General features: G+C 42.5%; 1 protein-coding gene across 1 annotated transcript in view; it reads left to right on the top strand.

The window, feature by feature from the left end:
• HEY2 (hes related family bHLH transcription factor with YRPW motif 2) overlaps nt 1-6,553 on the top strand; it is a 36,575-nt gene extending 30,022 nt beyond the window's left edge. Inside the window, exon 5 of the mRNA XM_075339942.1 lies at nt 756-6,553. Within this exon, the coding sequence (XP_075196057.1) occupies nt 756-1,423 (668 nt within the window). The 3' untranslated portion in view covers nt 1,424-6,553. The remainder of the gene's footprint in view (nt 1-755) is intronic.
• The last annotated feature ends 8,109 nt before the right edge of the window (nt 6,554-14,662 follow it).

Here is a 14,662-nt window from a genome sequence, read left to right as displayed (position 1 = left end):
CGGCCTTGGCAACTTAGGGTCAACTGGAAGTTAACTTGACATCACCGGATCTCAGATGTCACGGAGCCCAGGGGGGTCACTTTATAGGGATGAGCGGACCGAAATAGCGCCGCTCAGAGGCAGAATTGGCTGAACAAGGTATTTAGAAAAAACCTTCCCTATCAGTTTTACAGAGATGTGGCCACTATTGCAAAGTAGTGAACCACCTCTTTAAAGGGGTTGTCATTTTTGAACAACCTCTTTTGTCTTAAAAGTTTCCGCCAACTATAAGTGCAATACAACCTTTTGAAAAAGGTTCCCATGATGAGTTTTACTTGAGTTTTTGATGCTGCATATATTCACTGCACAAAAAAACTCACACGCAAGTATCAAAAACAAAAAAGCTTTATTTAAAACATGACATACCAATAAGTGACAAAGTGCAGTATCAAAAACCCAAGTATTCTAATTTACCTAAGAAATGCAGAAATGCTATAGAAAATCTGTAACCTTAAAAACTCATCAGACACTCATCATGAGAGGGTTCCTGTAAACCACACAATCCCTTAAATCGAAACCAAAAACAAATCCAGTTTACCTTTCAATCCATAAATTAATACATGGCCTAATTAGTAGCTAGGGTTAATTCCTTCATGTTTCCTTTGCACACATTCATGACCATCATCCTGCAGTTTTGGTGAACGGCAATGTGTATATTTTCTGATTAGGATATGTGTCGTAGTACACTTAAATGATTGCCATCTGTTTTTTTGTAGGTTACTTTGATGCCCATGCGTTGGCTATGGATTTCATGAGCATTGGTTTTCGAGAGTGTCTAACAGAAGTTGCAAGGTATCTTAGCTCTGTTGAAGGCCTGGACACAGCAGACCCCCTTCGAGTTCGACTAGTCTCTCATCTTAGCACATGTGCCTCGCAGAGGGAAGCAGTAGCTATGACGTCAATGACACAGCACCAGCATTCCTTGCATCCTCATCACTGGGCAGCAGCTTTCCATCAACTTCCTGCTTCTTTGCTACAAAATGGACTCTCTTCCTCTGAGAACATGCCTTGCAGACTTTCCACAAATACAGAGCTACCACCACAACATGGTTCTGCCCTTCTCACAGCGACATTTGCTCATGCAGACGCTGCTCTGCGAGTGCCTTCTGTGGGCAGTGTAGCTTCAGGTGTTCCTCCTCTCTCTACCTCTTTGCTCTCACTTTCAGCCACAGTACATGCCGCGGCAGCTGCTGCTGCGCACAGCTTTCCATTGTCATTTGCTGGAACATTTCCTTTACTTCCACCAGGAGCAGCAGCAGCAATGGCGGCTTCTGCAACAGCTATTACTTCTCCCTTGTCTGCAACGTCTAGTCCTCGGCAAGCAAGCACCAGTGGAAATAGCAAGCCATATCGGCCCTGGGGGACGGAAGTAGGGGCCTTTTAACTTGCTGCTATTTAAATGGACATATGTTAAAAACAGTCATGTGCAGGAACAGTATCCTTAGTAAAATAAAATGTCTGAAATATGCAGATCACCACTGGATGTAGAGATTACATAACAGTCTAACAATATATGTTTCTTCTATAATTTGGATGACATCTGTATTGTAACAGCTGTCACTGGCTTTACATGTCGAGGTATGCAAGGTGGGACAACATCATGTGCCTATGGTCACCATCATTTCAAACAGTATGTGCTTTCAGTGTCTTCATCCTAAAATGTCTATTCAGGCAGGTGTGAGGTGTCTAGACATGTTTTCATTGCCCATGTTAAAGGGAATCTGTCACCAGGTTTGTCCCTTTTAATCTGCAGCCATCGCCAGTTGGCTCTTATATACAGCATTCTAGAATACTGTATATAAGTGCCCAGGCCACTCTGTATAACATAAAAACCAGCTGTTATTTTACTCTCCTGTGGCGTGGTCGATCCGATGGGCGTCACTGGTTTCGGTCTGGAGCCTCCTCTCTTTCTTCCATCACTGTCCTCCTTTTTGCTTCATGTAGATGACGCGTTCCTACATCATCCACATAGAGTCTGCCAATGCGCTCCTTCACATGTGCACTTCTTTTTGCCCTGCTGCAGGTAGAGCAAAGTATTGTAATGCGCAGGCACTGGAAAATGTCAAAGAACACCCGCGCATGCGCACTACAATACTTTGATCTGTCCTCATGAGGGCAGAGAGAAGTGCGCCTGCGCAGGAGCGCAATGGCGGACTCTATGTGGATGATGTAGGACGAGTTATCCACATGGAGCAGGGAAGAAGAATGGCAATTGCATTAAGAGAGGAGGCGTCGGACTGAGACCAGCAATGCTCACCGGACCGCACCACCCTGCAGGTGAGTATAATAAAAGCTGTTATTAATGTTATACACAGTGGCCTGGGCTCTTATATATAGTATTCTAGAATGCTGTACTGTATATAAAGGTTGACTGGTGGTGGCCACAGCTTATAGGGGACAAATCTGGTGACAGGTTCCCTTTAGTGTTTAGTACAAATCTCACCAAATTTTTCTTCCATGGAAAAAAATCAGTGATCTTCAATGATGAATCTTACATAACCTATTTCATTTGGAGACCTCAGGATCAGTTGTATTCACAAATTGCTAGAAATAGCTTGTCACATATGTTTATAAGCATATTAATAATAATGATTATTAATATCATAATCACTCCTTTTCTCTGTGAGCTTTAGACAACCTCTCTTTGTTAGATGGTGCCTGTGACAGTAAGCTGATTACAGGGTGTTTTACAACCGGATCCACTAGTGAGTAGCTGCACATTTTAGGGTAATAGTGCAACAAGGCCCCGAATCATCAAAGTGCTTTCACCAAAATTCTTGCATAAAACACTTTTGAAATTTGACAAACTTAAAATTGTGCATAAATGTTAAAACTTTTGATACCAGTCCCTCAGATTGGGCATAACATACACAGGAAGGGACATGGTAAAATTCTTCAAAAGTTACACCACTTTCGTGGCATAACTTACACCAGACATGTGAATGACTGAAGTAACATTTCTGGAGAGATGCACACCAGTCATAAGATGCCATGCCACTTAATGAAGTATGAAAAAACAGTCTTACAGGAAATTTTTCAGCGATTTTTTTTTTCTCTACATACTCTGAGGACAGCATGAGGTGGAGGTTAAAATATAGAATTCAATAATTTGTCACATGCCACCTCCTGTGCTTTTTGTTACTAAAACTGATTGTTTTATCACTACAACACTATCATTACTGGTGCCATGTTGTTTGACTCCGCCCTCTTCTGTGATTAGCAGCTCACTGTCTATAGACATTGTACATTGAAATCCAGGTATGGGTGGGGTTAGATTTTTAGCTCTGCTGCATGGCTATATCTAAACACTCTGTGTCAGAACCACTGCACTGAGTAAACTAAGTGATACATCATTGGATTCAGGATCTCTTGAACTACCATTACATCATGCTGCTCTCAGAGGAGGTAGTAAAAACCAGCTGATAGATTCCCTTTAATCGGGCCCCAATCGTTATGTTCTCCTGCAGATCCACCACAAAGAAAATGAAATATTACTAGGTACCCCTTGAAATTAATCCCCATGGGCTATCTGTGTAGGACAGAAGGGCATGCTCTTTTTAGCTACTTTTTGCTTTGGCTTTTACATAAGGTCTCCTAAAGTACTCCTTCTAATAATTTAATAATATTTTTTTAAATAAGAGGTATCCCTTCAGACAAAAAGGGTCAGACTTGGGGGTGAGACAATTCTCTGCAGATTTACCCCATTGGAAATAAGCCCACACATTTTCTATGTGTAATATGAAGTAACATGGGAATCTCCTGTATTACACTTTGGTCCCTATGTAGTAAAATTAAAATATGCCATCTGATTCAGCATTTATAAGGCATCATGATGATACTTTTTAGTAATAGTATGGGCACATGACAACTTTTCCAGGCGGGCGAACTCAGCAAAATTTTCAACTGTAAACGGCTTCAGGGAAACAGTGGTGTCCAGTTGTTTCTTGAGCACTTTTGGCAGATTTTCTTGGAGTATTTTTCCAGCAATTTAGGGCATCTTTTTAGTGGTATTTTCTGAATATTTTTTTAAATTCCATTGAACATAGGCCAAACCACAAATGTTTCTCAAGCAAAAATGTTGATAAAACTTTCAAAAGTATGAAGTGTCTTCCAAGTGGAAAATGCCTAAAGAATGGTCAGCTCACTTTTTTAGAGTTTGTAAACCTGATGCTAAATAACACTCAAAAGTGATTTTTACAATGAAATGCATATGTCTCTTCTTTTGAGCCTTGTCTGGGTGCATTTACAGAGTGGACCCGCTCCAAATCCACTTTACAAACATTGGGTGAACATACACCCCGAGTCATAATATTTCTACTGACCATCAATCGCTGGTTGAAATGTTTTCCCTAATTCATGTTAAAATCGTATAAAGCCCATGTCCTATGTCGCTTCAGTATCTTACTGTACTCTGACCATTTCTATGCAATGTCAGATTATGCACAATTATAATCTACTTTTATGTCCTTGTCATTTTCACACTGTAAGGAAATCAAGGTTGATTCAATTATAACAGATATATGTCATTATGAGCAAACGCTACTATGAAAGTCTGCAGGACATAAGGTGTTGACTTGGTTAAGAATACCTGTGTCACTTGGACATGATGGGATTAACGTTCTGTGGATATAAACAAGAATTTCTCAATTTACTACCCCCAAGCAGATGTAATGAAAATGATGAAAAAATGTTACAAAGTGTACAATAGCTAGTTTATAAACTTGGCATACCTGACTCCAGCGAGCCATAGGATCAAGACTTGCATAAGAAGTCCCAGTATTGATAAGCTTCCCACTTTTTTCCTTTTTTTATAGACGCTTTTCTGTCTCTCGTCCTGGAAACCAGACTGGCGTTGAGTTCCAATTTCCTGTCGGTTTGCTTATGTCTTAATTCTCTCAGATGCACTCAGTAATCCAATCAAGCAGGTTGGACGGGCTCGATTCGACTTACGAGTATAATAGAAGTCCATGGAAAAATTGCACATTTTTCCGGAACCCCTTAACAGGAGGGTTCTCCCTCTCTCTCGCTCTCTCCATCTCTCTACATCTTTCTCTGGCCCTGTCGTCTAGTTAGGGGCTTCTGATAAAATGACAGAAAAAATATACGGGATGGAAAATCGAGCACCCACGCCATACTCGATTGAGTACCGAGCATCTATAGCAATCCGATACTCGATCGAGAATTGAGCGGTGCTGAGCACAGTAGCTCATCAATAGTACCTATCAGTTACAAAAAAATTGATTGTTTCAGGTGCTGAGACCCTCTGATCGTTAAAACAAAGGAGCAGAAGTGGTCAACTCAGAGCTAGCTGATTGTCTTTGCTCAGCTATCCTTAGAGAGTGAAGCAAGAGGTGTAGAGATTCCTATAGATGAGAGAAGATCGGAGGCATAGGGGCACTTAGTTGGGCACTTCTGCTCCACTCGTTTGCAAACTGACTGTAACCCTTAAACCTTGTCTATGTAAAGAAATTGAATCTCTATCAGAAAAGCAGAGCTTTAAGCACTAGGAGAATTTAAGAAATAATCAATATAGAATAGTAATAGTTTTATACTCCTACAAATGTATAAATGACTATTGGGACAAAGGACCTCCACTGATCAAATGGTGGGAACAGCACAATAGAAGACTAGGGCATTGCCTTCAGCATTAGCTTGAAGATGTGTGTGAGAGAGCCAAAGTTAAAATTAGAAAGGTCACAAAACATGCAATAGTGCCAGACATATTTATTATACCATTGGAGTGGTGGAGTGCCAGCTACCGAACCCCATCAGTCAATTGTCTATGGTCTTGACCCTTAATATTTCCAGACTTTTATGGTCACTATTTACGGTATTCATGATGCTGTTATCTGCACACACTGAAGCTCTTGCGATAAAGCTTGGGATTTATATCTAACTTTATTTTAGTTTTTCCTTTTATGATATTTGAAGGGCTGGACCCATTAAAAAGTCAATGTAATTGCACATGGGCCAATTTTGACACAAACTAATGTATTAAAGCTTATGTGATACCTTGAAAGTTCATGATAATACTGCTAGCCATGGATTTTAACTGTTGAAATGAATGTTTTTCATATATTTTCTTGTTTTTGAACCTAGATAGAATTTATAAAATATATCAAATTTTTGTGAAGGCAGAAATGGCTGTGCTGAATTTATTACTAAAGGACAACACATCAGTCGGGAATTGATAATAGATCATGGAAAAAGTACACAGTACACTAAGAACTTCCAAAAATTTACACGTTAATCATCAGTATTGAAAAGAAGACTAGAATTGTATTTTTCTTGTTTTTACCTATGGAATTGGAGATAGATAAGATACTCTCTCCTATGAAACTGTAGTCCCTGTTGACTAATCTTGTTATATACACCCTAAACACATTTACTTAAAGGGGTTGTCCATAACATTTTTTTTTACTATGGACCTAAGAACTGACAGGAAGGTTGTTACCTACATGTTGTTCTACCTGGCAGCGGCTCAGAGCGGTCACTGACCGCTCCTGCTGGTGATTCTGCTGCTCCACGTCAATAGAGCAGCTTTTACTCTTCCGGGCTGCTCTGTCGCTGGTGCATTACTGCCAACATCATGCTGATTTACAGCCCCGTCAGCAGAGTAGAAGAGGAACCTCTATCAGCTGCTGAACCGCCAATAAGAGCAGTCTGTGACTGCCCTGAGCCAGCAAACCAGTGCCGAGCACAACAGGCAGGTAAGTTAGCAATTGCCTGCCTGTTAGTTCTTTGTTCATATACTTCATAAGTTAAATAGTTCCGGATAGCCCCTTTAATTGTAAACAGTCTCTATATAGACCCTGCTTCTTTGCAGTTTGCAAGGGTTATATAGTAAGTACACATCTCACCAATATAGAGTTCAGATGCATTTTTGAGCATCATTACCCTATACAGTAATTGACAAATGAAAAAAAAACACTTAAATGGAACCTTGTAGTAACATTTTCCCTAGGCAAGGATAGAGCAATGTAAAATATTTCCAAGGATACCTATTTCACCACTATCTGTGCTCCATTGCACTGAAAATTGTATTTCATTTATATGAAGATTAGATTCGGAAGTGTAACGGTGGGTGCAGGGAGGGGTGGGATTCAAATTTTTAACAACAGGTTCTCTATAAACCCCATCCAGTTGAAAACCACACCCCTTCTGTAACCACACCCATATTATTAGCCACACCCACTTACACGCACTTTCCTCAATCAAAAAATCCAAGTAATTTAAAATAAAATCTCTTTCCCCTTCTTACCCTCCTATACCTTCACTCTCCTGTCCAGTACCATTTGTTCCAGTCACTGTCAGTCATATTGTATTAAATGGTTTTTCTACAATTTTTAAAAATTATTACTAAAGGATTTCTGCTAAAATTGGAATGGACGACCTTCCCCATACAGATCTCATCCCATGTGGTCTCTTTCCCCTGCAAATCCCATCCCATGTGGCTCCTTTCGCCCTACAAATCCCATCCCATTATGGCCTCTTTCCCCTGCAGATCCCATCCCATTATGGCCTCTTTCCCTTGCAGATCCCATCATGGCTTCTTTTCCCAGCAGATCTTATCCCATGTGCTCCTTTCCCCTGCAGATCCTGTCCCATATGGCTCCTTTTCCCATATAGTTCCCATCTTATGTGGCTCCTTTTCCCATATAGCTTCCATCTTATGCGGCCTCCTCTCCCCATATAGCTCCCATATTATGCGGCCTCCTCTCCCCATATAGTTCCCATCTTTTGTGGCCTCCTCTCCCCATATAGCTCCCATCTTATGTTGCCTCCTCTCCCCATATAGCTCCCATCTCATGTGGCCTCATCTCCCCATATAGCTCCCATCTTATGTGGACTCCTCTCCCCATATAGCTCCCATCTTATGTGGACTCCTCTCCCCATATAGCTCCCATCTTATGTGGCCTCTCCACATATAGTTCCCATCTTTGCAGCCTCCTCTCCCCATATAGCTCCCATATTATGCAGCCTCCTCTCCCTGTATAGCTCCCATCTTATACGGCCCCTCTCCCGATATAGCTCCCATCTTATGCAGCCTCCTCTCCCCATATAGTTCCCATCTTTGCGGCCTCCTCTTCCTGTATAGCTCCCATCTTATGCGGCCCCTCTCCCCATATAGCTCCCATCTTATGCAGCCTCCTCTCCCCATATAGCTCCCATCTTATGCGGCCCCTCTCCCTGCATCTTTGGCTCACTGAGCGCTTACCTGCTCCAAGCACTGGCTGCCTCTCCTCGGTCTTCTGTCCTCCGCGGCACTCTCTAAGCACACTGACGCTGGCAGGTGGCAGGAGGAGGAGCTACCTCCTCACACTGCCGTGACCTCTGCAGTGTCAGTGCGTCGCTGCACGCCAGGTCAGGGAGCAGACAGGCTCCACTGAACCTGGAAGTGCGGCGCGGAGGTACGAGGATTTATTTGTGCTAGTGTCTTAAAGACACTAGCACAAGTGAATACAGGGAACCGGATCGCCGGAGCCGTTTCTTGCCGGTTCGGGGAACCGGCTGCTATTTTAACAACCGGTTCGCCCGAACCGGACAGAACCGGCTGAATCCCACCCCTGGGTGCATACACTTTCAGTCTATGACTCCTCTATGCTGCTCTTTGCTGGTGCCACCCATCATTTTTTGATTGACAGAGGAGAGCAGAAGTGACGCAATGCAGCAGAGCCTCTGTCTCCACTGTCAATCAAAAAGCGGAGGACGGCAGTGTACAATGTCTGGGTGTCCGCCTCCAATAGGCATATACTGCCGAAAATAGTCCACATCAGAGCACACTGTGACTCCATCTGCACCATTATAGTCAATAGCCCCATTGGTGCATACATCCGAAACCCATTTTAGGGGGGTTCGGATGGAAGCCATGATGGGACCATTGGATGGGGATAGCAACGCAGATTGAAAGTGGCCTAAGGCAAGATTCCTTTTAAAACATTGTTAAGTTTCCTTTGAAACACTCCAAACGTCCATTTATCACTTAATGAGAAAATTACAAACCTGTCGTAACACGCTAGTGGGAAATATAGTATTAAATTCTTAGAATTAGCAGGGTATAACTTTAAGTTGTGAGTTTAACTTGTTCAACTTTACTTACATTCTACAGTTCCATACGGGTTACAGAAAGAAACTGGGGTAGATTTAGCAATTTGCCAAAAATGTAAAAGTAGAGTAAACATGCCGGAAAACAATTAAAGATGAATCTGTATGCAGAAAATGAATGTTCAAACCAATCACTGGCAGTGCACCCTTGAAGTGGCCGAGCAGTTCATTGCTCCCTCCCACCTATGAGTTCATGACATTGGCAGCACCATTAGGAGTGAGGTATTAACCTCCCGGACCCAGATGAACGAGCCCTATGGGACATTGAGACCGTGCATATAGTATCTGATAGGTGGGATCTTGGGACAACTGGGATGTGATTCTGCTCCCCTGATGAACCCCAACAACTAGTGGGGGGAAACGCGTAGGGTGAAGGAAATGTGTATCTACACAATACAAGGCACAATATTTAATTGTCATGAAGACTGGGAGAATTTTGGCATCTGACTACTGATATCAACTGTAGCTCAGGAGGACTACCAACAAACAGTAGGGTATCCTACTGACACCTATGGTGATACTTTACTGTATAATTTACCAATCCTAATACCTATTACTGTGGGTTATCTATATACTTTGCGGAGTATTTATTGATATCAAAGATCCTCATTGATGTGACATATAGCTAATAATAGGACTGTATTCTTTCAGTTTATCAAAAAAGAGGGAGGTGCTGCTGCACTGTCCCCGAGGTATCAGATTAAGTCTTATTCTGGGCAACATCATTATAATCGGTGGATTTAATTGTATCTGTACTGCTAGTCTCCCAAAATAATACAATATTTCTCGTGTTGTGTCTGGCACCTATGTGCTGATTTTACTGCACCTTGCACTTTTGGAGATTGGTGGTGGATATATTGTAAGGTAGATAGGAGCAGAGAGGGTGAGCCATCATGGAATGGGGCACCACACACCTAGGGTGCTTAAAGCCCCATTGTGAAGTAGGACCAAGAGAAGGGAAAGATATATCCCCCAGTGTCCATTTCTTGCATAACCTTTTTATCACACTCAACTCAGGCCCCTCTATACCATCTTTTAATACCTTTCTACCAAGTGTGCACTCACATACTACACACACACTGTGTGTTTGTTCATATGTTTGGAATTATTTGGTTTTAATCAATTATTAATAAAAAATAATTTCAATGGGTATAAATTTGCTAATTGGTCTAACTCCTTGAAATACCCTTGATATACTTTTGGTCCCTCCCACCAATGCCTTCCTTTTATCTGCTCCCCCTGGCTCCTGTTAAGATAGATCTGCCAACCAAGGAAGACGGGGTGGAGATAGAAACCAGTGGTTGAGAAGATTCACTGAACTGCATGGTCATTACCATCCTGTGCCTGGTGTGAAACGTCATTTTGTGCTGACAGACTCCCTGGAAGGAGAATTACTCAATGTTGAATAAATAGTTGAAACCCTCCTGAGACACTTTGGCCTTCATGCATATAAACTGTTTTTACATAAAGGATCAGTTTTGCTCATAGTGACCAATCAGCTCACTTGTATCATATTCAGCACATAAAAATAGATAACTGGAATCTGATTAGCTCCTCTGTGCAACACTAAAATTATTTATTAAGAAATCATCTTATGCACAGTAGCATTTGTATTTCTATTTCTGTATTATTGTGGGGATTTTGACACTTTGCATTAAAAAATGTAGCAGAATATCCCTTGAAATACATGTTTCATGTTCACAGGTGAATTTTCATTTTGTGTTGCATCTCCAGATTTTTTAGTCAAAACTGAGAATTCAGAAATTCAGGAAAACCTGATGCTTTTAGAAAGATATATGTAAATGAAAAATGTGAACATGCCCTTTAAGTTAGGCAACTAAACTCAACCTTTAATACATAGGCCTGTGTTTGCTTTGTTACCCTGAATACCCCCATTAGCACTGAGTGACACCATATCCTTAGCTGTTCAGCAACCATGCAATTACTTGAGCAATCCTGATGCTGACCATTAGGTCGGGCTCACACTGGCATTTAGTATCAGGTGCAAGGGCATCGGATGCTATACACTAATGGTTCAAACTCTGCTGCGAGCGTAAGCCAAGCGCTCTGATTTTTTGCATGCGAAAATCGGATCACAGGTGTGGAGAAGATGGAGAGATTAATTTCTCCATCTTCTCCATTGCCTGTCTCTGCGTATATCAGGCTGATGATATGAGTGCAGCCCGATGTTTCACACATACGTATAGACTTATATGGGTGCGCTTGATCCGGTATACCCTACCAATCGCAACATGCAGCATTTTTTTTCTGTTTCCAAATCGGCATGTAAAGAAAATGCTGATCAGCACTGCTCCATTGTATAACATTGGAGCGAGTGCTATCCAATAAACATCAGATGTCATTCATCCATGTTATATGATGGTGTGAGCAAGCCCTTAGCAGTATAGAAGCAGGTCATATATTGTTGGTAAGTTAGAATACAAAGCAGGTACCTGTCATGGTTTGCCTCCCCAACCACATGGCTAGGGGGCGGAGCCTTCACCCGGGCCTCACTTCCGGAGCCTGGATGCCTTAAAAGCTGACATTTCCAGTGAACCAGCGCCGGCTATAAGCTTAGCGCTGCTTTGCCTGGGATTGCTGGTCCTGTGAGTGATATCCTGATCCGTCTGTTCCTGTGTCCCTGTGCCCTTGTCTGTGTTCCGTCCCCTGGTCGTCCCTCCAGTCCTCTGTCCCCTCTCCTACCTCACCACTCAGTTGCTTCCTTTGGTACTGACCTTGGCCTGACCTTGACTCCGCTTCTGCTCTTTTCTCCGGTCCTCCTTCTGCCCGTACTGTGCTTGACCTGGCTCACCTGACTATTCCTCGCATGCCCCGCAGCTCTGCTCTCCAGCTGTGCTGTGAGGCAGTGTACGAGAACACTGTGTATTTACTTCCTGGTTCTCGTTGCTCTGTTTAGTGTCTTCTGCTGCAGAGCTCCAGCTCCCCCTGGTGGCAGCTTGACAGTATCATTATGCACTTCATGTCTCTGCTGTGTGGAGAACGCAATAAATGTTAAACATTATGCAAGCTAAATTGAAGATATTTGTTTTATAAATACTGTACATTAGTATTAGTTGTTCCTTTTGTGCATTTCTTTGTAACCTCTTTTATATGGCAACATGAAAAAAAATATTTACATTACTTATGGCTTGAGGTCTTATTCGGCTCTTTATTGTATGCTGTGTAGGCATGAAACAAAAAGTGTTTGTAGAGATTAGAGAATGCACAGAAGAAAAGGAGGCCTCCTACCATACAAATGGATCCTCCTTTGTGGTGCTGGTGCAAACTATCATATACTACTGTCTGGAGAAAAAATTGATGCTAAAGTTGGCACAAGCAGTTTTAAAGCTTAAAGAGTACCAATTTGGGACTGGCTTTTTATTCAATTGGACAGCCCAGGGCTGGTGATTATATTAACAGGGTTGTCCATTACTTTGACAACCCATTCTCATTCACCATGTTTGCCCCGTTAAAATAACAACACTAAAAGCCCCATTACACGCAACGACATCGCTAACGAGATGTTGCTGGGATCACGGAATTCGTGACGCACATCTAGCCTCGTTAGCGACGTTGTTGCGTGTGACACGAGCGACCGCTAACGATCCCAAATACTCACCAAATCGTTGATTGTTGACACGACGTTCATTTTCAAAATATCGTTGCTCATTCTGGACGCAGGTTGTTCGTCGTTCCTGAGGCAGCACACATCGCTATGTGTGACACCCCGGGAACGACGAACAACAGCGTTTCTGCGTCCTCCGGCAACGAGGTGGGAGTGTCGTTCATGCAGCTGCTTTCCACCCCTCCGCTTCTATTGGACGCCTGCCGTGTGACATCGCTGTGACGTCGCACAAACCGCCCGCTTAAAAAAAGAGGTTGTGCACCACCCACAGTGACATCACTAGGAAGGTAAGTTGGTGTGACGGGTATTGGCGAAATTGTTCTCCACGGGCAGCGATTTGCCTGTGACGCACAAACGACAGGGGCGGGTGCTATCGCTAGCGACATTGCTAGCGATGTCGCTGCGTGTAAAGCAGCCTTTATACTCACTTCCAGTGCCATTCCAGCAGTATCGGTATTCGTTCTTCAGGCGCGCAAGTGATGGTTTTACGTCACATGAGCCATGTGCCCAATCAGCGGCAGATTAAGTCTCTCCACCTTCGAAGAATGGAACGTCAGAATGAAGTCAGAGCGACTGCTCATTTGCAAGTGATGTGTGATATGTCTGAAGGCGGAAAGAGTTAATCTGGTGTTGATCAGACATAAGAACTAGGGATATGCAAGCACTACAATGCTCGGGTGCTCAGTACTCATAACAAGCATTTGGACGTTCAGAAGGGGTTGACTCGTGTACCATGTATAATGGAGGTCAATGGAAAACTCAAGCATTTTTCCAGAAGATCTCCGGAAAAATGCTCGCATTCCCCACTGACTTTGATTATACTATGTACATGTGTCGAGCCCGTCTGAACGTCCAAATGTTCATTACATGTACCGAGCACTCGAGCATTGTAGTGCTCACTCTCACTAATAACAATGTCACATGACCTCCCAGAGGCAGAGTGCGTCAGCACGAGAGGTGAGCCTAAGTGTTTTTATTTTAATGGAGATATGCTGAAAAGGGGTTGTCCAAGGAGTGGACAAACGCTTTTAATATATGTTAGTGTCAAGCTATGTTCTTCTAATTTTACCTGAAAGGGCCTGATTTTACATCAAAGTCAGGCTAGAACTTCCAATTTGTGGGATGCAGAACAGGCTCCCACAACCGCACCGTGGCCCCTCTAGCAGTGAAAGAATGAAATCTCATGAGATTCTGCTCTTTGCACTATCTAGCTCTGCCACGTACTTTACTAAGCTGTATCTGCTTTAATGATGTTACTACTACAAGTATGCAACTGTGCAGTATTAGCGCAAAGAGCGAGATCTCACACCTTATCTGCGAAAGTGACCATAGTAGGGTTACCACAAACTGCCGGGATACCACAACCTTTAACCCCTTCAGCCCCCGGGCGCTTTCCGTTTTTTCCGTTTTGTTTTTTTTTTGCTCCCCTTCTTCCGAGAGCCGTAACTTTTTTATTTTTCCGTCAATCTTGCCATATGAGGGCTTGTTTTTTGCAGGACAAGTTGTACTTTTAAATGAAACCATAAGTTTTACCATATACCGTAGTGTACTGGAAAACAGCAAAAAAATTCCAAGTGTGGAAAAACTGCAAAAAAAGTGTGACCGCACAATAGTTTTTGGGATATTTTATTCACCGTGTTCACTATATGGTAAAACTGATGTGTTGTTGTGATGCCTGAGGTCGGTGCGAGTTTGTAGACACTAAAAATGTATAGGTAATACTTGTATCTAAGGGGTTAAAAAAAATTCACAAGCGTATCCAATAAAAGTGGCGTATGTTTTGCGCCATTTTCCAAAACCCTTGTCGTTCTCATTTTTTGGGATCTATGGCTCAGTGATGGCTTATTTTTTGCATCTTGAGCTGACATTTTTAATTGTACCATTTTTGCGCAG

Source organism: Anomaloglossus baeobatrachus, chromosome 3, assembly GCF_048569485.1.
Source record: "Anomaloglossus baeobatrachus isolate aAnoBae1 chromosome 3, aAnoBae1.hap1, whole genome shotgun sequence".
Classification (NCBI taxonomy): domain Eukaryota; kingdom Metazoa; phylum Chordata; class Amphibia; order Anura; family Aromobatidae; genus Anomaloglossus; species Anomaloglossus baeobatrachus.
This window is presented reverse-complemented; position numbering and strand designations above follow the sequence as displayed.